This window comes from Gasterosteus aculeatus, chromosome 2 (assembly GCF_964276395.1).
Source record: "Gasterosteus aculeatus chromosome 2, fGasAcu3.hap1.1, whole genome shotgun sequence".
Taxonomy (NCBI): domain Eukaryota; kingdom Metazoa; phylum Chordata; class Actinopteri; order Perciformes; family Gasterosteidae; genus Gasterosteus; species Gasterosteus aculeatus.
Genome location: NC_135689.1, coordinates 8,298,860 through 8,322,857, shown reverse-complemented (window position 1 = coordinate 8,322,857; position 23,998 = coordinate 8,298,860). Strand labels below are relative to the sequence as shown.

General features: G+C 43.2%; 1 protein-coding gene across 1 annotated transcript in view; it reads right to left on the bottom strand.

Annotated features, from left to right (window-relative positions):
- Positions 1-318: 318 nt before the first annotated feature.
- The window catches only part of LOC120829009 (SPRY domain-containing protein 3), a 35,386-nt gene continuing 11,706 nt past the window's right edge, over positions 319-23,998 (bottom strand). Inside the window, exons 7-11 of the mRNA XM_040192729.2 lie at positions 20,101-20,250; positions 11,313-11,370; positions 5,598-5,717; positions 5,112-5,245; positions 319-2,949 (exon numbers count right to left, since the gene is read on the bottom strand). Of these exons, the coding sequence (XP_040048663.2) occupies positions 2,815-2,949; positions 5,112-5,245; positions 5,598-5,717; positions 11,313-11,370; positions 20,101-20,250 (597 nt within the window). The 3' untranslated portion in view covers positions 319-2,814. The remainder of the gene's footprint in view (positions 2,950-5,111; positions 5,246-5,597; positions 5,718-11,312; positions 11,371-20,100; positions 20,251-23,998) is intronic.

Below are 23,998 nucleotides of genomic sequence, written 5' to 3'. Positions count from 1 at the left end.
ATGAAGTTCCTTTAAATGGAGATCCAACTTGAACAATTCCACACAAATTACCAATAGAAAGTGTTAGTTTTCTCCCCAAATCCCTCCAATACTTTCGGCTGTTGAAGTAAAATTGTGTCTCAAATGCAACACTTTAGCAGTTTAGCTAATGTCAAGGCACCACTTTCTAATGTCTATATTGATAACTGCTCCTAGAGAATGAAACCGTTGCACTTTGGAAAAAAATGTATACTAGCCATTTAAAAAAAAAGCTTTTGGTTTATAGTGTAAAAAGGCTACTTTCTCTTCAGAACATTTCAAACAAAACAATCCAGTCAGTTACATTACTGAAACCTTTATTGATGATCTTCCATGTACTGAACAAGGTAATTTTAGTGCAACTCAAGGCAAGGAATTATTACAGATTTCCTTGGTGAGTAGAGATGCTATGAAAACATTCAGCTGTAATTTGGTTGAACATTTTTTCTTTTGTAAACAGATTTGGAGTACACTTTAATACCCTGAACTTGGACGTGGCTTAAATGTACACATGTCTGATTAAAATCTTTGCAGTCTAGCATAATAAGTTTAACAGTTCAGAATGTAACAACCTCAACATCAGTCTATCCAGCCCTGCAGGAAAAGAATGTGACAGATTAATATGTTTATATATACACATTGTTTACATCAGTGGCTCTAAAACAAGATGCATGACAACTGCAACGAAACAATCTCCAGCAGATTTGTGATTTAATAGGTAACCCTGTGTACAATGTATTTCTAGAATTACTATCTGCAGCATGAACAAAACAAACCTGGCGTAAGCACCTCAGGTGAAGGAATATGAGGTTTAGTTCATGTTGCAGCGCTGCTTATGTTGTACTATATGAAACCACATGCAGAAAGATGCAGAGGAATTTTAGCCGATGCAATATAATAATGATTATCATTCCCTTCGTTCACATTAATCAGAATAATTTGAGTGGAAACCAGTTCCCACCGACAGGATACAATAAACTTTACAGTATTTCTCGTTCACCTGAACAATTGCTTTGGCTCGGAGGTCTGCGTCGTGAAGTTCTGTCTGTGGCCGGTTTAACGGCGCATAACATTGTGACCCGGGCTAAGCGGTGTTGACTAATACAGCTAGGACTGAGTGGGCCATTAAGTGATGAGGAATGAGTTTGTAAACCCAGAAGTGTGTATGTTTGCTCTTCCTCCATAAGTCGATGGGTTAAACCCGCCGTGTGGTTTGGCTGAACTTCTCTGCAGCATTGAGACAGCCACAGCTTTTCTTAGACTTTGTGTAGAAGCACACGATAGTTTAGCATTTAGCAGTGCTGCTATTATGTAAACAAAACACTTCACACAACATTTTCTACTCTGAATCCGGATCATTGTAACTGATAATCAATTGATCATCATCAAAAACCAAAATACAGAAATAGTAAACAGCAAATATTTGGCTTATTTATACATTTCTTAAAATCTAAAATGGCTGAGGCTATTACTCAATTATCAAACTGGTTGTGTTGGTTGGTATTCTCAACATTTCATTTTGTTTATAAACTGAACGATTGATCACGATGGTCTGACCAGGTTAAAAGGGAGCCAGCATTGAGATTGAGCACCAGCCCAGTGACATTGCTGAATCGCGTACATGTGGCTTTGTGAAACAGACCTCTGGTGCTGCTGCCGAAAGCTGCGCAGACACACAACAACACACAAACAGCAACCAAACGTCGTCTCGATCTTCAAAATAAACATCCAGAGAGGAAATCTTCTAGCAAAGATGAATCAATCATTTCAGGGGGCCTCCTTATTCTCTTAAATGATTGTTCTAACATAATGGTAAAGAATTTGAGTCAACTTTGATTTCAACTGAGTTTGCAGAGTGATATTTTCCTGATGGATACACGCCTCTGGTTACTTTCCGTGGCTGATGGCCGTGCAGACCATGATGCAGACCATCGGACTGCATCATACTGGAAGATGGGGTTTTATTCATTTTGACCCACCCACTGAATTCACGTCTGCCCTAAAAGAGCGATGTCAAAACGCATTCCCTGAACTCTAAATGCAGATAACCTCAAACGTGTATTTGGATGAAAATATACCTGACTTGTTGTTTTCTGGAATCTGGCTCCAACAGAAAACTCCTGAACGGACGCTGCTCAGTAACAGCATCTTATGTCGCGTTGTGATTGCCAAAGTTCAATAATCCTCATACGATTCTCAAGAAAAAACGAGCGCGGATGCATTTGGGAAATATTGCATCAGTTAACCAACAGACGTGGTCGAAGCAATAGCAGGTCCCTGATCACTCACACGAGGGCAGCCTCACTCAGAGAGAGAGAGAGAGAGAGAGAGAGAGAGAGAGAGAGAACACAAACCAGCAACGGACTGCTGGCCTCGCTCTGCTTGGGGTCGGGACAAATGGAATAAACAAAGTGCGCCAGACCTCACGAGAGGTGGTTTAACGGCTCAGCGTCTCGGACACACACTCCGCATGCAGAGCTGGGTTAGACGTGAGGACGATGGCGGTACAGATTGCATAGACTTAACGGTTAAATATCTATCAGCTACGAGGTGCAGGCGTCTACACCTGCATGCTGTGACTTACACAGCTCAGGCGAGGCCTCTCTGCCCCTTTACGAGCAGGAGGAGCATCCCTTTGTGAAAGTGTGACAATGTACAGGTCTTATAAATAAAAGCAGAGGCAGCGCCGGAGACGCCAGCGAGACGCCGGCAGCGCGGCGGGCCGTCGTGGGTGATCTTTGCAGCGCAGCCAGCTGTGTGTGCAGGGCATCACAAGTCCAGGCTCACGTGCACCGCTCATCCGCTGAGGGGACGCAAATCCACTTTGACCTTCTCCCCGCTGCTCAGCATCCCAACAGTGGGGTAGAGGCCCCCGGGAGGGACCCCCACCTCCCTCCGGCCCATCAGCTTCCCGTTCCTTGTAAAGAACACCTGGAGGACCACAGGGCGGCAACAGAGTTAAAACACACACACAGACACACACACACACACACATACCTTTCACGGATGGTAATCCAGCAATGGAGCATTGAAACAATTACCCATGAAAGAAATGTCTTTTCATAATGAGTGATGGTAGTACGAACTTAATTTGAGAGTACACAGTGTGCCTGTTGTAAACAGGAATTATGTGCAGTTAGGAAATATCGTTAAACAAATAAGTGACAGTGTAATGTCTGTGTTCTCCGAGGGGGGAAAAAGCCAATGTTTATAGTACATGTCTCCATTAAATCAGCGAGTGATCAAACATCATCCAGCTGTTAGCAAAAGAACACCAACACACTTTTCAATGCTAATACCGAGGGCCTCTTTCCAAGTCTGAGAGTGAATACCGACACTAAACCAACAAAGGAAGCACTGTGCAGCGTGTGTGTGTCTGTTCGATTAATCAGAATGAGTCATCGAATCTAACATTCGCTGTGCCACCCGCTCCAAATACAGTTGTGTGGATTTTTTATTTTTGTGTGAGGTACATCGCCGTCCACTGCAGGAAATACACAGACTATAGATGTCAGCACTCCACCATCCGTCGGTCAGTGAGGGGGGTTACTGTGTGACTTTGGGGGTTTTCAAGGTTACGTTGTGAAACAGTAACACAGTCAGAACAAACCCGATTCTCACTTGGGTTTCAGTATGATTGTAAGGTGAATATCTTGGCAGTTCTGGACAAGAACAAGACATCTGAAGACACAACCTTGAATTCTGGAAAGGTTTGATCTGACTCGTGACTGAATAATTACTCAAGAAAATAATCCTCCTCGCCTTGTTTACATTGCGTACGCCTCCCTGTGCACACACACACACACACACACACCAAGATTACCAATACGTATCGGACCGATACTGTGCTCACAACACCGTCGAGGAGACATGCAGCCGGAGACTTTCCTGGAGTCTCCAGTGCGTCACCGCAAGGTCATCGGCTGTGTGTCTGCCTGGTACACACGGTCAGGGTTTCCACCAAAGCTTGGTGCAACGATAGTTTCCAGATGAGAGGGAGATGTGTCTCTAAAGTCCGATGTGTCTTATACCTCCACGCCAAGAAGCTCCTTTGTAATCGAGCCCCTATTGAAACACGTCAATGAGCCACATCGAGGAAATGAGCTCAGTCGACACCTGGTGCATTCGCAGCTTTCGTTTTTTCAGGTTGAAAGCTGCTCTAATCAATATTTTCACATTAGAAATGGGTAGAAGTTCTACTAGTAATGTGAAAGGACGCAAATATCAACTAGCTCCAATTTTTGACCCGGCTATCAGCTGCAGGTTAGAAAATTGCTCTGCACATTTACCTCTGACTCAAAATGCTATAACATGGAGCAGAGGCTTTGAGTTTTTGTGTCACAACATTTGAGTAGAAATTGATTATTGGTATGTTTTTGCTAGAAATGAATTAAGCTGTGCCTTCTTCGTTATCGGATTTTACTCCAGGTTAACTTTTGTGTGGTTAGCCTGAGCACTCTCACATCCATATATGATGGATATATAACAACATTTTGGAAGAGGGAAAGTCTTCATTCTTCATTTAAAGCAGCTATATCAAATATGATTCGTAACTAGTATGGATCAAATGACAATGAGAAAGGTTTTTTTTCCTGCTGACCACCCGGAGACAGAGAATCATCACCTGACATCAAAGCCTTCCCAGTCGGGGGAAGAGGGCCGTTCTTTGCACCTCAAATACACCTGTAGCTGTCAGTAGCTCCTCAGATGAGATTACACCAAGTACGGCAAGACGGACTTTCCAAAGATCCTCGTGGTACCGAAAGAATCCAGCGGACGTGTGAGGTAAGCTTCACGGACCTGGTTTGTTTCGCTCCCACTTTTCTTGTTGTTTTTGGCCTTAAAACCGTCTGCACACTACCTTCCTCTGCGCCAAACATCTGGCAGACACATTTAGGGAATACATGGAGCTAAAGTGAGAGTAGGTATAGTGACATTCATCAGGTGGACTTAAACTTGACTAAGTGCTAATGAAAACGAGTGTTTCTCCACCTCCGATTGGACGCTTGGGAGAATTTTACAAGGTGAGGACTTGGATTCACATCATGGAGGTGCTTATGAATCTTAACCCAACTGTGGTGCGTTTTCCTCACCGTGACGTTCTGGCCCTCCTGTCCCTGCTCCACCTCTTCCCCGTCTTCCTCTTCCTCCTCGTTGAGGTACAGGACGTTCTGGACTGCGGCCGGACACGGCCGGACCTCCGGGCCGCCCCAGTCGCCCGCGTCACCTGAGGACGGAACCGAGGGCGGTGTGAAGACGAAGGCTGGAACAAGTCACTAATTGCCACAACCTGAAATATTTAGTCAGAGAATATTAGCTGCCGTCTTGAACATCGCGGTGCTTGCGACTTGCCATCACAGGTTTGAACGGACCTCGTGAACCCAGCTGAATAGATTTCCCCTCCCGTGTCCTGAAAGCGTCCGTTCGGTTTTGGTTGTGGGGGATCTTGGTTTGCATCCAGTTTCTTTCCCAACGTGCAACACAATGAACTCTGTTGACTGAACGTTGCCTCACGCTAAACCACGATAAGCAGGTTTAAGAGCGAAACCTCCCACGGACACGCCAACCTTCGCCCTCACCTTCTCCATCCATGATGTAGTCTCGTGGGAACATGATGCCGCAGCCCATGATGTCACCTTTGAAGCAGCGAGGACCGAACGCGTCTCCAACGCCGCTGCCGTGAAAGATCTTGCCATCATCTGTCAATGGAGGAAAAAACGTTTCATTCTTAAAGCGGCGTACACGTGGTCAATAACTGCACTTAAGTACACACTTGAGGTACTTAAACATCTAGTCCACTACAGTCCACTAGTAAAGTAGAAATACTGCACTCTTTGTTGCACTACATTCATGTGACAGCATTAACGTTTGAAAATATTCTAAAACAGTGGAAACAATGACAGAAAATGAATGAACTGGTATTAAAAATGATCTTAATTTTTTGTGAAAGCACGTCCAGCTTCACAAATGAGGATTTACTTATTTTCCTTTAGATGATTTCAATATTAAAATGTATTAAAAGGTTTGCAACATCATCATGAAGGTCACATTGGCCTCTGGAGGATTGTGATGGCATTTCTCACCATTTCAGAATTTTAACAGAACAATTGCGCAATTAATTGAGAGAATAATCCATAATTTAAAATAATCACTAGTAGAGTATTAATAAGCTAATAATTGTAAAACAGTCAAATGGAACATTTTTCTGCATTCAACGCATTTACTTTTAATATGTTAGATACATATTCCTGATTTAATTATTATTATAATGTTATAATTTGTTAACTTGTGAGCAGGGTCTCTGCAAGGTTTGCAGAGCTACAAATAGAACCTTTCAAATAGCCTTTAAAAGGTCATATCTTTTACAGGAGGATGCATGACTAAGTTTCATAGAACACCAGCACAGGTAATATGGTCAAAAATGATCTAATCTTAGAACACATTATTTTTTACTATATCCTATAATTGATTAAATGAAGGTAACAAGCGGCAGATAACAGATGAGTAGATTATGAAATTAAAAATGATTAATTCTTTTAAGTTCAGTGTAAAGCAATACTTTTGCAGGCCCAACAACACAACTAGGACAGCTAGCCACAGTCTTTGCTGCAAGCACGATGTCACTGACACAAACTCTGATCTGATTGTTTGACCGGACTGAACAATCCAACGTTAGCTGATGGAAAACACTTGATACCTGCTGACGCTTTTATAAGGGAGCCACATCTTATAAATTTGTTACAAGCCTCATCTTATACCCGTATAAGAACACTTTGTCTGCCTGTTACGTGTCCCATTACTGAAGTTGACTGGACTTGGTGGACTTCACTGCGTCTTGTAATGTGTTCACCACAGCCTGCAACATGTGTACCCTAAATACAATGTGTTGCTAGTATACAGGACATCCTGACATTCCTGTTGGAAGAGGATGCGTAAAAAAGGTGAAAGCAGCGATCGTAAAAACACTCCTCGCCCCACCCAAAAAAAAAATCAGAACAACAATTACAACAGTTGCGCAAGACAACAAAGAGAAAAAAAAAAGGGCAAAAGAAAAACATTGCAGAGGTAGCCTGCAGACAAGCTCTCCTCAAGCGAAGCGGAGTGGCTGCTGCTGCTGGTAAATATTTATGGAGTTGTCATGGGACCCGTCCAAGGCTCAGGATACTGTTTAAACAATCTCTATCTGAGCACCGCGAGGGAGACGGAGACACTGTATCATTACGGCTCCCGTGCGGGCCCTTGTCACAACACCACACACCGTGCAAACAGTGGAGCCACGCCGGCACCGGCAGAGTGCCGCTAAATATAACGGATCAGGGCGGCTTTGGAGGGGCACATGGGCTGGAGGGGAGCCGGGGTGTGGAAGTCCAGGTTCGGGTCCAAGGATTGGCCCGGTTCGCTGGGAAATGTAAGAGAAGAGAGGCAGGGCATCGGGCGCTGTGGCGGGAGTGGATGTTTCAACAAAAGCCCCATTTGCAGATGTATGAAAATTCAATCTAGTTTTAGACAAAAATTTAAAAAATAATTTGACGTATTCATGGTATAAAGGCTGTGAATAAATCCTTGAACACACTACTGAAGAATTATCAACAATGACATGCAATCCTTTTTGTATTTCACTTGATCGTTATTACACAGTAAATCGAAATTTGTTCGAGTTTGGACGGTTGGGTAGACAATCAAAAGCGACCTGTGCACAATCCCAACAGCTCTGGGAACATTTAACAGCCATTTCTCACTATTCTAGCTCTAGTTTTGCACCTCCAAGTTGGCCGAATCGCAAGAGATGGATTGAAAAACCAAGAAACGCAGGCCCTTGTCAAGCTCCATTAATGCTGGATTCCACATCTGCCATAAAGCAACTCAGTAGAGTTGACTCCATACAAACGTGACCTGTAATGACTTTTGGCTGCCACTTGTATAAGATTAGCCGTGTTAACGAGCATACATGATATCGTCTGCTGGTGTGCGGCTAGTGTGCTTTGGTACTTAAATAGGTTGGAATTCTATAAAACTGGCTCAACATGGAGCTCATCTGTGGGGGGAAATGTTCAAATTTGTGTTTGGAGACCGGAGTTTAAAAATAGCATGGAGGTGTTGACCAAAGTTTGGCTCTGAGGCAGGTGAGAGCGCGAGGAGCAGAATACCGGGGATGGTGTTAATGCAACGGTCAAGACCATAAACAAGGAAGTTGTTTGTAAAGCTAACAATGTTCGCTACTGTGACAGATGCCGGATGTAAGGGGGATTCAAGCAGCAACCAGAAGGTGAACACCGGAGTTTCAGGGTTTGGAGCCGGTCCGAGGAGAGGAGAGGGGCAGACTGAGGACTGGGACCAGCTGGGAAAAAAAAACAAAAAAACAGACCTTCTCGTAACACGAGAGTTTGTCTGGAAAATAGCAGGCGTCCCTGCCCAGGGAACAATGACTTCACAGACTCCTAAAACATGGAAAAATAAAACAATATTTTCTTCATAGTTGTCATAAGGATCGACTGTAAATTTGGTTTGCAGCTGTCTTTGAGTTGCAGATGAGACTATACTATTACTATGTCTATAAAAGGATTCTTGAGCTGATGATGTAAAATATACAATTTACTTACTGGGCCCAGTTGCCAGTGAGGCCCAATCATGTAAATCATGAGTATTTAGGAACTATGAATATAAATCTCTGGTTTAACAGTCACCAGAATGAAGTAGCACAGTTAGTTACCCTCTTTGGTTCTAGCCTCAGGCTTTAAGGCGATGCCAGAGGCCGCAGTTCGAGGTCTTGCTGCTTTTCTATGACTTTGGCGAGGGAGGAAAAATAAGTTATTTGAAATCATCATGTAAAGATGACGTGGCCTCGTACATGTTCTTTTCCCATGCCTGATGCCTGATTATTAATAAAGGGCCATAGACTTTTGTCCCGTTAGGTAAGAAGGTAATATAATCCCCCTACAAAACAAGTTGGTATTGAATAATTGTTTTTGCGGAAGCCGAGCTAGAATCAGATTAGCCGCGGAAGTCACACTGAACCGCATTATGTGAGGTTGGCCCGGTACTGAGGGATGGAGGGCGGCGGCGGTGCTGAGGCACAACCTTCAGCTGCGGGTGTTGAGTCATAGCACGTGTGACTCACTGCTGGGCTGGAGTTCGGAGGGGGTGACAGGGTAAACGAGGCTTGCCGAGGAGCACTCGCTGGTTGGATTGCTGGTTGCTCCCGATAGGGCCCATAGTGGCCCACAGCGCCCCATTAACACACAGGATGGAGGTCCACAGCGGGCCGGCTCCCAACACAAACACTCGAGGTAACACCGGCGCAGGCTAAAGAGCTCTCAAGCCCTTCAAGCTATACAAAGGAGCAGCGATATGGTTGGCAGCCGTTTGTGTATATAACTGGAATACATCTGGAGTAAAATCACAACCTTTAAATTCAATAATACACATGTGATCCAGGTCAACATTGGTCGCGTGCCCATTACACCGGACCATATATCAGGATACAGAAATAGTAGTCCGCAGTCACGCTGTACATGCAAAGCATAAAGAACAGACGGAATGTTGCGTTGAATCATTATGTAATTTACGTGTTTGCCTTCGGGCTGCATAACATGAGGCCACTACCGCCACGGTTTTCTTCAAAGCTAACAGTTAAACATTACAAATACTCACAGTGCACTAAGGTCCAGCCTGAGGTTTTTAAAAACAACACTGAGTCCATACAAAGCTATGGGCTGCCAAGAATGCACGGGCAGAAATTTGGTGCTGTAGATACTGAGGTCAAATAAGAAAACGCGCCACGAAGGTTAATAAACATAGGTACCATGTGTCCCAGAAGCGCCTCCTCAAAGCATTCTTGGCTCGCATTGAGCGGGGAAACAAAGTATTTCTTTCTTCAGGCAATTTCTGCAGCGGTTATATGACCTACTCTATACAAAACTGTGTGTACATTAAGTTTCTGTCCCTCCGCCAAAGAGCGGCTGCATGCAATTTCCCGGGCCGTTCGGTAAAAACGTTGAGGCGCGCGAAGAAGAAGAGGTCCCCAGCTGTTGATTTTAAGTAGCTGGATCAGAGCCTGCAACTTAACCCAAGCGTGGGGAAAGCAAACCTCACACACACGGCGCGGAAAGCCACATATATCATTTTAGTCTCTACCAAATAGGATTATTGGGAGCTGCGCTGGGAGGGGGGGTGGGCGTGCACATTTCTGCGGTGTCCAACCCACAGCAGCCAAACCGGGCCGACCGCGGCGCGAGACCTCTGGGAGCGCAGTGACTGGCCCCATCCGTCACTCAGCGGCGAGGTATCATCCGCAGGCCCGGCAGGATGCGCAGCGTCAACTGTTATTACTGTTAATGTATCCTAAGTATAAATGGAATCTGCTAAGGGATATGTGGATTTAGCATTAAAGTATTTAGACTGTAAACATCCACTCGAAATATGAATGGAATGTGCAGAGTGAAGAAGAAACTGTGTTTTGATAGCTGATTTGGAGGTCAGCTAGAAGGAAGTGCACAAACCTCCCTGTGAAAATAATAATCAGGCACTTATATAGAGCTGGAAGAAGAAGCCCTTCTGAGAAGAAATAACAACGGGTTCCGCTTCGTACCAAAATAATGCCAATAGAATGCCAGCAAACTCGGTCTGATAAGGACAAAATCTTGACTGTGACAGCGGATCGTCAGATAAAGAGCCGCCTGACAACTGTAGCTTGTGCGCTGCAATAACAGCAACCTACTCCGCCTGCCACTGTCCTCGCATGACGGCGGTTGATAGCTGATGTCTTCGCACCGATAATGGCGGCTGCTGAGGCCTGGAATTGGAGCTGTGGGGCGTTTTGTGCAGATGCCAATGCAGATATTGTTCACAGGCCTCCCAAACAACCACGACTTTACCTGTGTGTGTGTGTGTGTGTGTGTGTGTGTGTGTGTGTGTGTAAGCCTTGAAAGATAAAGATAACTACAATTTTTGTGGGGGCTTATCGCTGAGAAAGATATCGACATGACCAAACCTCTAAAAGGAGACCGAAATAAGATCCCTCTTCCTCTGATGCCCTCGTCTTATCTGCGTTCTGGTTTTATTCACCTTATCTTTGTGTCAGGCACCGTAACATCCAGCTGAGGCGGTGCACTGTGATGTTAGCATCTAAAAGCAGCAAGTAGATGCTTAAAAAGAAGCGGATCGGATTTATGGATGTCATCCGATCAAAAATACTGGGGGAATTCCACACATGTTTTGATAGCATAACAACCTTCTTTCTGTGAAACTTTCCAGTCTGAGAGAAGAGAAGAGAGAAAATGGGGTTGAAATCTCACCAGCGTGGTACGCCACCGATCCCCGGCTCCATCCCGGGTGTCTGTTTCTGGGGTAGTCCTGCACGGACACAAGTAGATACACGGGTCACACATACAGGTTTTCACATCTATTAATACGGTCGAACAGTGGAGGTTTTTGGAGTGTGTGTTATTTTTGGTAAAAAAGTAACTAATAATTTCACTGAGCAATAAGTCAAGGCAGTCTTTATTTGTACAACTAGTTATCCCAAATTTTCCGGAAGGGGCTTTACAATCCGCTCAAAAGTGACCCATCCATCTTTAGACCCAACTAGTCAATTTGCAGTTTACATCTTGATTGGTCCACAATGTAATCAGTTAATTTTTATATCATTGGAATATCACTTCCTGAGTTGTAGCCAAAAATGTGAACCCTGAGAACCAAAATATAAGCAGCTGATCCTTGATTCAAGGTTGTGCTAAATGTGGAGAAATTTCCTCAAGGAGTTTCAGAGATATCGTTTTCACGAGAACTGGACGCGTTAGCAGAAAAAATAATGAGATTTTAATTCACTTTATGAATGTTAACACATTCTTAAATGTTATGAGCATTCTTTTCCCACTCTAGTTTAGCTGTTGGTCAGTAGTCAGCTTTCCATCCAAAGGTATTGCAAATAAAAAAGTAAGAATATCTGCAAAAGACTGAACGCGGTTTCCATCCACAACAGAGTTGATCATTCCCGATTAGCAGTAGGTGGTGCCAACGCTGCTGTTGAACAAAGCTTATAGCATTGCAGAAGAAACAAAATAAAACAATGTCAAAAACTAGATGGAAATAAGATGTTTCGCTTGGTTTAATGTGTCAATGTGAGGTTACATCAGATCTGTGGAGAGAGTTTTTATCTGCCGCTGTGTTTCATCTTAAGCCGCAATAGATGTTGAAGTCACCAGTTTCATCTGCGTCACGATTAATTCGCCATATCGGTTACAGTCAGTCATCAGTCATCTTCTATGCCGCTTATCGTCTTTACACTGTGGGAGGAAGCCGGAGAGAACCCACGAAGACACGGGGAGAACATGCACACACAGGAAGGCCGCTGGGCGGAATGGAACCCAGGACCTTCTTGGCTGTGTAGTGCTGACCACCACACTGCCCTGAGTCCCACTGCCACATCGGTTTGCAACGCTACACGGTTTTATTTTGGTTTCGCCGTTATCAATACACAAAGCTTTTCACACTCAGCCAGGCATTTAAACGATCTTTGCCGTACTTTGCAAATTGCAGAAAAACAGGTGGTTGGAGTTCCACATAGTGTTTATCGATGTGCACGTCACTCTCTCTCCATCCGTCTGTCTGTCTGCATGTACAGTACGCATGCATTTCCACAGGTCTCGCCAGGCCAAAAGAAACAACCAGTGGGGCTTCGGGTACGATGATAGCATGACTCAGAGGTAATTACCTCAGATTGGGCTGCACCAGTAGGAACACATTACTGAACAAGAAATCTCTATCTTCTAAATGCTTTCTTGTTCAAACTCTGAACTTTCCCTACTGCATTTATTTTTAGCTAGTAATAACAGACAAAAAAAGGCAAAGCTTCAAATTCATCCAGACTCAAGAATTCAAAATATGACCAGGACGGTGTCCAAAAGAAAAAATCCAGCCTGGGAAATGTGCTATAATCCAAATGAAAACATTCACCAATCAGTGGCGGCAATACATTCCTCAAAACTAAACGTGGACTCTGAAATGAAACTATTGAACTATCTGAAACGAATCAGCATCTGGAATGAGTGATGGGGACACTCCAGACAGACAGCTGGGTCAAGCTAGCCACACAAGAGTGAAGCTTTTGAGGGCAAGACATCAGGGAAACCTCAACGATCCTGTCTGACAACCCCATCGGGTCTTGAGGAACAGGAAATGGATGGAGATGGAGATGAGATAGAGCTGAGACATTAGCAGAGAAAGACAGCGAGACATTGAGGAATGCAGCTACTCCTCCAAGCCTGAAACCCCTCCATCCACTAAGTCTGCCACCCCCCCCCCCCCCCCCCAACCACAGGCCTGAGGATTCCTCTGGCTGACCGACATGTGGGCGGAGAGGAACGTCTGGGTATTTCGCTCTCTGATTGATGATTCTCGGACTCTGATCGTGGGCCCCGTTTCAGAACGCGGGTTCAGCGAATCAGTTGACCCTGAGACGAGTGAAACTGGGTTTTTAGTTTTCAGAAACTCTGGGTCAGCTCCCATGGTCAGTTACCATAGTAACTGACTCTGTGAACCTTTTCTTCAACAAATCCTGAGTTCCTCTCATTCTCTTTCCTTTTTACAGAGCCAGACACTCTGTTTTATTGAATCGTTTTTTTTTCAGCCATGAATTCTGTAAAGCACAGATCATATTGTTCTGTGGGAGTTGGAAGGGCTTTCACTCGGAGAAAAGAAACATTCCAACCTATTGGGGTTTGGAAATTGCAACAGTTAATGCTGTGATTTCTGTTATTCAATCAGCGGCGGCGCCACTAAGTTACACCTACACTCATTCTCTATCAACATAAGATGGAATGGGTTTTATAGAGGGAAGCACCATGTTCACCATCGAGTCCGCTATCATGTACAGTGAAACCCTCGAAACACGGCTCCTACCCGGTTCCCCTGCGTGCCGAAGGCTACATTAAACTGTAAGCTGCTTCTAAGAACAACAAACACAAACGCTGAGGCGGCACACCGGAGCGGAGCACTGCAGCATCAGATCCGCAGCTGCTACGCCGGCGTCAACAGCGGAGCCTGCATTTCCACACGGTGGCAGAGCAAACAAGTCTGGAAGAGCAGGAGCGGAAAGGTGCGGGCGCAGCGGGGAACCGCGTGGAAGCAGATAGCTATCGTGGACAGCAGCTCTCACACTGGCAAATCATAGGGCAACCTAAAAATACTAAGTACCACAGATGTGTGCGTGTGTGTGTGAGGAGGTAAGGAGGGAGAGTAGGGTGTTTTTTGTTTCTACGTGCCCACACAGCCTCAGCTATAGGGGCTGGGGAAGAGACGGTGCAGGGAACTAATGCAGGTCTGTTTGCATAACCCCGTGTCATCAGGCTAAGTCCTCCTGCTCCTCACACGATGACAGAAAGTCTGAGTGAAGCTAACAACAGACTATCTCTCGGCATGTGTTCTGGCATGTTCAATGCTTTTAATGGACGTAAGCAAAAATGGAAATGTTTTCTTTGATACGGACAACAACAAAACACTAAAGTGACGGAGAAATCGGTGACCTCGAAAAAGGCCGATCAGAAGATCAGATGACACAAAACCGGCAACGTATACGGTGGGAAATACGACGCAATTACAATAAATGAATAAATACATTAAATGTCTTTTATATACCCAATTTCAGAAAATGACGAGTGCATGTTCATCCCCCGAGTCTTGAAACATCCAAAAGTCCAAAGATCCCCGGTCTAATTCCATATATGGGAAAGAAAGTTGAGAAGTTGGGAACAGCAGGTGTGAAGCAAAAAAAAGACTTAAAACAAATAATTATTGGATACTTTCGTTGTTTCTGTACTGGTGGTCGCTGTGTGTTCTGCAGCTTCCAGATCAGACCTTGGCACAGTGACTGCGCTTTGGCTTTATCCTACATCGACCTTGCTAGAAAATACAGGTTCACGGCCGCCGCACTGAGACCAAGACTGCTGCATCACGGGAGGAAGAGGAAACGAGCCGTTCCCAGGACCGGGTCACACCGGGACAAAAGGAAACTTTCTCTCCTGAGTGGAGTGAATTCACACATTCATCAGAGACTGAGGGTCATTGGTGATGTGGGAAACCCATCGGTTTCTTTTATAGACGGACACAAGTCTGTGTCTTCATCCCAACTAAGATGCACCAATCTTCCTATTTTCAACCCTCAGTCCCACTTCCCTGTGCCCCCACAGGGGTAGGATCTTCTTATTTTTGTTGGATTTTGTTTGTTTTTCAGGACATAAGGGTGTTTTTTTCCCTGTGTTTACATTTACATTTGTGTTGTGAATAGCTTTCCTTGTTTTGATGTTCCAACTTCCTACACACACACACACACACACACCTTCTACACTCACTACTCCCAACCCATAACTAAGCCTAGATCTCCCTTTGTCCTGCAGCCTAGCAACCGCTTGTGTACCGGATTAAAAACAACCGTGCTACCAAACATATGCATGCTATACAGTGTCCACTTGCAGCTAAGGCACTAAACAACACGTTTACCTCACATACAAAACATTCACACTTCCCGGTCAGACAGGAAACCGTCACCAAAGGCTTGGGAGGTTCAAAAATGTACTTCCACCTTTTTTTAAACAGCCAATTAGATGTTTAGGTCTGAAGCTTTGCGTGCTAGTGGCTCCGTGAGGCTGTAGTTAGGTACAGTGGCGGTTTGACACACGGGGGGCCAATCCACAAAGTACTTGTTGAGAAATGCCACCGTGTGATTGAGAACGTTGTTCTCATGGTGTTGCTGGATGTAAAGTCTGGGATCACCAAAGCAAGCTTTAACATCTGGGGACCGTGAACAAACCAGATGCCACGTCATTCCGTGCAACATTTGTTACGATAGTGAAGTGGTGAACCAAATGAGCAACGTCGTCATCGCAGGAGCCATGTTTTAAAATAAGGAAGAAACGTTTACCTTTCTTGTGAACCTAGCGTTCACTGTAAATGTTTATGGAGGAACAAAGAGGGGTTGAGAAATTGACTCCTAAGCTGAGACTGAAGACGAGAACCACAGTAAACATAAAGAGCGGGCGGACAGGAAGAATCTGACACTCCGTAGGGCATCAATGAGTGGGTTGGTGTTGTGTGTTTCGGCCGTCTTATCACAGGACAATAAATGGAAAAACTAGCATGCAAACTCTGAATGCTGTTGAGTAAACAGTCATTGGCCAAGCGCTTCACGTTGCTGCTTCATCACATCCCTCGGACTTACGTTTAATTTCTTTATAATAAAACACAGATGCAGAAAGAGAAAAGAGGTTTAGCAAAAAGAAAAGAGTGGTAATGGAACTGGAGTTATGATCGCTCTTCTTCTTTCCCACCCATGGGAGCATCATGTGAGTGTGTTTAAATGAGAGCATGTGTTACCACATGCATTCTTTTTCTTTTAGGTCCATCAGTCTTCCTCTTAATTAAAAAAAAAAAATCAGTGAATATATGAAATAGATGAAAAGTAAATGTGACCGAATGGCTTGGAAACCAAACTGAATTACAAATATATTATTGCCAAAAATCATTACAAACATCGTTAGCGTTTGTTTTTAATGGTTCACAAATCACCAATAATATTGATGGCCTTTATTTTTGGTTCTATCTCTGATTTGAACCCTCCATTAGTTGCACTGTGCTGTGACTTGAATCACAGAGCAATGCACAAAAGGATGATGTTTCCCGTTGATGGCATTTTCCGTTCATTTGTAGACACTAAAACAAGCCTTGCTGTGCCTTTTTTACAATTTAAACTAGGTTGTATACATACATTTAAAAAGAAGCTATGTCAAATAGCAAAATCAGTGCAGTTAAAAAAAGATTATTAGCGACTTCTGATGGATATGCATATTTGAACAGTGCAACCCCTGTTATTAATGCAAGCAGATTAGTTGAATTACTTTGTTGTTTATAAAGATATTTTTAGATTAATTATGAATTAATTAATAGGCTGATATTTATACTAAAATAAAACCAAGCCATTCTAAGTCACGTCAAACATTAAGCGTACACATATAGGCCAAATGGAATAATCTATGGTTTCATAACCAAATTATTCTGCTATGATACTGGCGATGCATCAGGCTCTTGATGGATTCGTTGCGTAGTTGCCTATTTGGGATGGAAGACTACATGGTACATTAAATCCCAAAAGTTATTTCTCTCTGTCGAGTTTAAATTGCTTGCCAAAAGGACCTGAAGCTCTCGGTCTCTGCCATTCTTCTGCCTACTGTGTTCATGGTGAAAAGGCAGCATATATTCTTTACCACGTGGATAACGGCAATTAGAAGGAAAGAAGGTATATTGATAGATAGATACTTTATTGATCCCTCAAGAGGGAAATTTTGCATTCCGCTGCAGACGGTTATGGGCCCTTGTTTGCGGTTATATCATTAGCACAATATAGTTTGTGAAGTTTGAGCCAGGGGAGATGTGATGATGTCTAATTTGTCACTGGATGTACAGCGTGATGTTCTCCTGTCAGTAGTGTACTACAGATATTGATAGAGTATTTTAGCAACTAGAGAAATGCCCACCCAGAAGTCTGAAACGTAGAAGCCTTTTCCACAAATATGTCCAAAACAGTTTTATCTTCTTTCAAAAAAATATTTATATATACGGACAGTAGCTCAAACGTTAGGGTTTTTTATTCCTTCTGAAAAGAGTTTGACTTTGAGCGTGAATTATGGGACACATACGCCAAGTGGTTTGGCCAGCAACATAATTATGAAGATGGCAAAACAACTCGCGTTACTGATTTATTGTTGTGTCTTTTTAGATATCAATGATATGAATGAATGTGAGGAGCCAACAACACTAACAAAACCATCCACAAAGCGAATGCTTAGATTTCCCCATTTTCCACAATGGCACTAGATGGAAAACTGTAGGTAGATGCACACATCTGTAGGTATACTTCTCAGCTTCTCCTCTTTTTATGCATCTATAGCTGGCTTTGTCGTAATGCCATTTAAAGTGCAAGCCCTCTCTTCTAGATTTATAGGAATTGCCTCAGAGACCTTGAGAGATGTGATACAGTTTCATCTGTTATTTTTGTTATTAAAAAGGAGGAAAGCTATGACCCTGGGAGAGACAGTGCTGGCAAACCTCCACAGGCCTTGGCTTTGGCAGTCACTAATATTTCACATTCATAACACGTTCGAGGCTAAACTTCCAGGGAGTAAGAAAACTGACAAATCACAACCCCATACTGTTAAAGAAATGGTTTCTCAGTCAGAAAAAGAATATTAGGTCAAATCTAATGCAAATAGGTTCTATGACAGTATTTATCGACCAGAAAGCAGCCATTTATAATAGTTTAATCCCACCATTTATAAGCTCAGCAAGGAGGACTTAAAGCAGCCCTGCAGGTCCTCAACTATTACAGCTTGTACGATATATCCTTGCAGCTGTGTCTTGACATATTGATAATTATTATATTTACTTTCTGAATTTCCTTTAGGGAAACTTAACCCGAGAAAAAATAATGTGTGAATAAATAACTCTCCCCTAATGTTGCACTGAATTCTTAGAAAACCAAAAGCAGAGGAAAGGAGTGATGAGTAAATAGGAGTTGCCTTTAACAACTGCAAACCTCTGTAGAAACAACCGTTTGCAAAGTCTCACTACAATGTTAAACACTTATGCATACACAGTACTTGCATCGAGCTCACCTGCACAAGCGTGACACAGATAATGTGTTAAATTTAAATAGAACAATTCAGCAAAGATGCACGTGTTTGGGAAGTGAGCCTTTGATTATACTGTATTATCCAATGCTTTTGCGCCAACTTCAGGCGTATTTGTTTTGCAGCGTGCGAGTAAAAGCATGGCGTGGTATGTGCAAACGGAGGTGTGCAGACTGCCTGGTGCGGGAACTGAAAATGTCAAAAATTGCGCTTTTCCGTGTCCTGCATATGCATTCACAGGAGGGGAAAGTAGGAGACAAAGAGATGGGATGGGATGCGTAAAGTGGGCCGAATTCCCTATTCCGCACCTCCGATTTGCGGTGAAAATTCTCCGCCCCTTAAAAACAGGTGTAAACCAGGATTTTCGTCAGAAGGATCACACCTTTACATTCAAGTGAAATTGTTACGCGTTACAGATGAAGCAGACATGCAATATTACAGTTACTGGAAGAAATCATCAGATCGCATCACCGACTCAGCGTTGACATTCCATTCCAGCACTTATTAAACTTCCCGCTACATTACAATTATTGTCAATAATCAATAGCAGTCAATAGTCAATAGCATCAGCAGTGGGAATATCACAGTCTGCACTCGTATCACGGCAAATAAATTGTAAATACGACGTAAGCGGAAGTATCACAGCGAGCGCCTTCTGCGGATTGGCCGTGGCGGTGATAACGCTGTGTTTGCAAATGTACGTACATGGGGGCCTTGTCTTGGTATTTCTCGTTCACCTTGGAGTCAGAAAGAAAAAACAAGTTTTCTTCAAAAATTCAAGGTCCCGCTAGGAGGGTAATTAATATACAAAATGGTCATTTTGTGGGTGAAGGAGCCCTTTGATGTGCATCAGTCTCCCTTAGTTCCCAAAGGTCTATGGTTGTTTGTTTTTTTGTTCAATTCTTCAAAGCAGTTCAACATGGTAATCGTTGCTTGCAGAGTTGCAGTGCTGATGCTGAAATGGGAACCGCATGTGCATTCTTTGGAAAAAGAAATAAGGGCTCAAATTGCGGTGTTAAAATTTCTCTAATTGTATTTTCCTCTTAGAGGTGTTTAATCTGCCTAAAGGTTGGCTACTATGTCTAAAGAGAATGGCTGCGCTGCTGGATAATGGGAAATAAAATGAAGCCTTTGACAGTACCACTATGTTAAGTAATAGAAGACCCTAACAGACTAATGGACTCCATCATTACTAGGTTGCGACCTCTGTGTCCTTTGTATTATAAGGACCTGATGAGAAGAATGGTATATGAAATCCACATCACCCAGGTCCATTGAGCTACACTACCCAGTATATAATAGTGTGGTAAAATGGGCCAAGCCCCCCAAAAGAATGCTTCTCTGTTGATTATAGGTTTGTGTGTGTAGTTGTCAAAAGTAGGGTTTTTTTTTAACAAAAGCTCACCCTTCTCGCCAGGCCCAGGGCGATGTAGCACTTCTCCCCAGCATCAACAATCTCCACTTCATAGTAGTGGCAGCGGGTGGTGAGTGGCTGGCGGGCCTGGGCCAAACCTACGTCCATGATGCTCTTTCCTTTGCCAACATACTCCAGGAGCTAGAGAGGAGGGGCACAAACAGAAGAGGAGAAAAGGAGCAGGGTTAATATGTTAAACCATATTAAAAAAAGAGTCTAGATAAAGACAAACCCTAAGAAACAGACTCCCACTCCCGCCTGAGTTATTGACCAATGAACTCCACGTTAATGATCACTATCCAAGATCCAAGACTGGATTATTTTCAAAGACAAATGGTGGAGTCTTAAGGAGTATCTTTTTCCTATGATTTTATATACAAAAAAAATCCAAAATCCATTAGCAAGTGAGTCTGAGTTTTTACAGATAAAAAAAAAAAAAGAGAATTCAACTACGCTCATGCATGCAACCACTCCGCCTGGCCTTCTCTATTTACACAATTTGCTTCGCCGGGCTACCAGGCCCAAAGTGCAGTAGTGATGAGTCTTTGTAAGCGGGAAAGTTGAGATGGAGACAAAAGACTGACGACATAGCAAATCAAGCTTGGGCAGGATCCTTGGCCCACTGTTGTTCCACGTGCAAGAGACTTAACCACAACTAGCTTTTGCAATTGTGTCCTGGGTGAGTGGGCAAAATGACAGATTGACACTTTCCAAACCCAGTCGAACCCTCACTGAACCGCCCACAGTGACTCTGCAAGTATCAACAGCCACTGGAGATTTCATGTACAGTGTGCAATTACTTTCAGGTCTATTTTGGTCTTAGGCATCTGAACAGGTGAAGATGGGTGGATACAGGTGAGACGGTGGGCAGCCAGGCAACCACAAAGCCTTTAGGCTGAGCGGGGTTTATTGTGTGCTGCGAGTGCATGAATTTGACTGTATGAGCATGTGTCTAATAAAGAATTCGCCCCCAGTGTGAAAGGCTAGCATGACAGACAAGGTGGGGGTGGACAACATGACTTGTCTATTAATCCTTTGTGTTTAAGTGTGTGTAGGTGTTTTATGTAAAAGCTAATTGAAGAACACACCTGGTGAAAACAGCTATTCAACATCTACATGAAAAAAGTCGTGTCTTAATTAAATTACCATTTTCTTTTTTCCCCCCTATTGCTTAGTGAAAGATCCATTTCAGTCTATGAGCCCGATAAGAATTTAAGCTGGTTGCTGAGAAAAGCACTTGTACAGGCATCTTCATATATATGGACGAGATTAAGTTAATGGGTTATTTCTGCATCTTTCAACCCAGACTCTGTTTTACCATGTGTTTGTGTCTTCAGTGGTCGTTTTTGGCAAGAACAGGCTCTTGAGCTATTATAGGTTTCAGGCATTAGTCTAGAAATACCTTCTCTTTACTTTCACTTGATCATATATATATTCTGGTCACCTTATAGGAGGAACAATTCTGCATTTTTTATATTACAATATATGGCAGGAAGAAATATAATTTCCACCCATTTTATTTTTTATGTTCTTGTGGTGGATCCATGCTCCCACTCACACATGACCCCATGAAGGAGAGGTTCTGAGCTGCATGTGTGATAGGCACTCTGGAAGTATTCAGAGAATCCCTCTTTATAAACTGAGCTCAAACTTGAAAGAAAAAAGTAGACAGATTATGGGGTGATCACACCTCATGAGGAACAGTAAAGAGTAAAGCGTTCTCACTAAATCAAAGCTTTCTTCAGTTACTTAATTTCATCTGCTACTAGTTGGCAGTCTTGCTGCAGAAAGTGGTCACAAAAATGGTCACAAATGTCCCTAAAACACAGAAAAATCACAATCTACAGACCTTTGCAGCCATAAATGGACATCATCAATACATCAATACACTTCAGTTGCACTTGACAAATGTTCATTTTGTGACTAAAGAAAACAACTATATTTGACTCTTCACTAAGTCCCGCCCCTTTAACCTTTTTATGTTGCCGGATCATCAGACGCATATTGTAGACACCCTTTGTCAGTTTCTCTTAAAAAGGGCTCCCTAAATGAGAGTGTGTGCTGCATGGTAGCTCTGACAGCTTGACGAAGTGAGCGGCGTTAGCCTCCACCTTGGTTATGGTTCGCGTGTACCTTTGCCTGCGCATCAATAGTTCCTCTGGGAGACGAGGAACAGAGTTTCAGTGCGATGAGCATTCAATCCCACCTTTTTTGTTGTTGCTTTTTCCCCCGCTGCTAAGTAATGGAAGAAGAAGACACGAGAGGGCAGGAACACGAGAGACATAGCCTTGAGCAAAGCATGCCTCATTGAGATAGCTGACAATCTCCCCCTTTCTCTCCCTCACTCCTATAATTCGGAGTGTCTAGAATGGTAATGGTAGTGTGCAAGGCCGTGTTTTCTTGAGTTGCTGCCTGGGAAACAGATGTAACACCCAGAGATTGGTCGTGCCAATTTTCTGTCACATCTAATGGAGGAGCTTGAAGAAAGGTGAAACTGAAATTAGGAGCAGTCCTCTTTATTATGTGGTAAAACACTTGTCAACCAAACTGTGATCTGATTAGACATCACGCAACAGCTGTCGAGTTCATACACCTCATCGACTAACTTGTTTTCTTTATTACACTGCTGTTTTCATTCTTCTCACTACATTCTGTTTTTCTTGGATTTGCTTATTTTTTATTAATAATGATTCCAATTATATTCAACCACATATACGCGCTTCTTTTTGATCCCTCTCCTATTACCTGAACCTGCACATTTCTTCTTCACAGTTATTTCTTGTATCAATTTTGGAAAGTGTATAAGCTGGCTGTGTCATCTCTCACTTGGGGTTGGAAGCCCTGCGGTAGCTAAAACTGACTTGTCCATCAATCACTTCCTTGTGCATAAGGCTACCAGGATGAATATCCGCACTTTCCACCATAGTGTCACAGCTGGTTACCGCCACTCTGCCATTGCTGCTTTTGTAATGGGCCAGCAGCAAAATTGGGGATGTTTGTGCTGAATGCATCCACTTATGCCTATGGCCAAACACTGTCAAAATGTATATTACCATTACACACGGTACCTTCGCTTGGTCTTTTCGGCAATATATCAACTAACTTTTCTAACCAAACTGCTAAAATTCACTATTGTTTATTCATCAAACGTTAAGCTTTAATTCACTTTTTTGATGAAGCGTGTAATCTCTCCAGAGATTCAAAGGGATATTTAGCACCAGAGCAATATGCAAAATCCACACACAGCCTGTAATTACAAACGCACTGACACCGTAAGTGAGATGGAGTAAGTTGAACAAGTATTTATTGTTAGAAGACAAGACGGTATCTGCCTTGATGCATGCAGTATGCCTTAAGGCAACATCCCCACCTGCAGCAACACTGTGTTTAAAATTCTGCAAGTGACTACCTTTATTTTGTGACTGTGATCAGGTATGACACACTGGCTAGAGAACATATGAAAACAGGCCCATGTTGTTTCACAGCTGCCTAAAACAATAAACATGCGTTACCCAAGTTTACCCAATCAATTGTCCCTCTGAGGTTCCTGAAAGCTGTAAAAACCAACGATCCACATTGTTGACCTTCAGTGACACCTCATCACTCACTGCCATGTGGAAAATTGTAGCACTTAAATTGTCCTCTTAATGGCTCTTATAGCAAGTTGTAAATCACCTTATTTTATGAAATTACACTTTGTTTCTTGTTCTTCTGGGTTTGTATCCTTATGGTTGAAATGCACTTATTGTAAGTCGCTAAATGTAATGTAAGAATAGTCTTTCCTTACCCTTTAATGCACTTTATTTATTATCGCCACTACCACTGTTGGGAAGGCCTTGCTCAAATTAACTGAAACGCCAGCGCGTACTGCCACCAGTGCAGATTTATT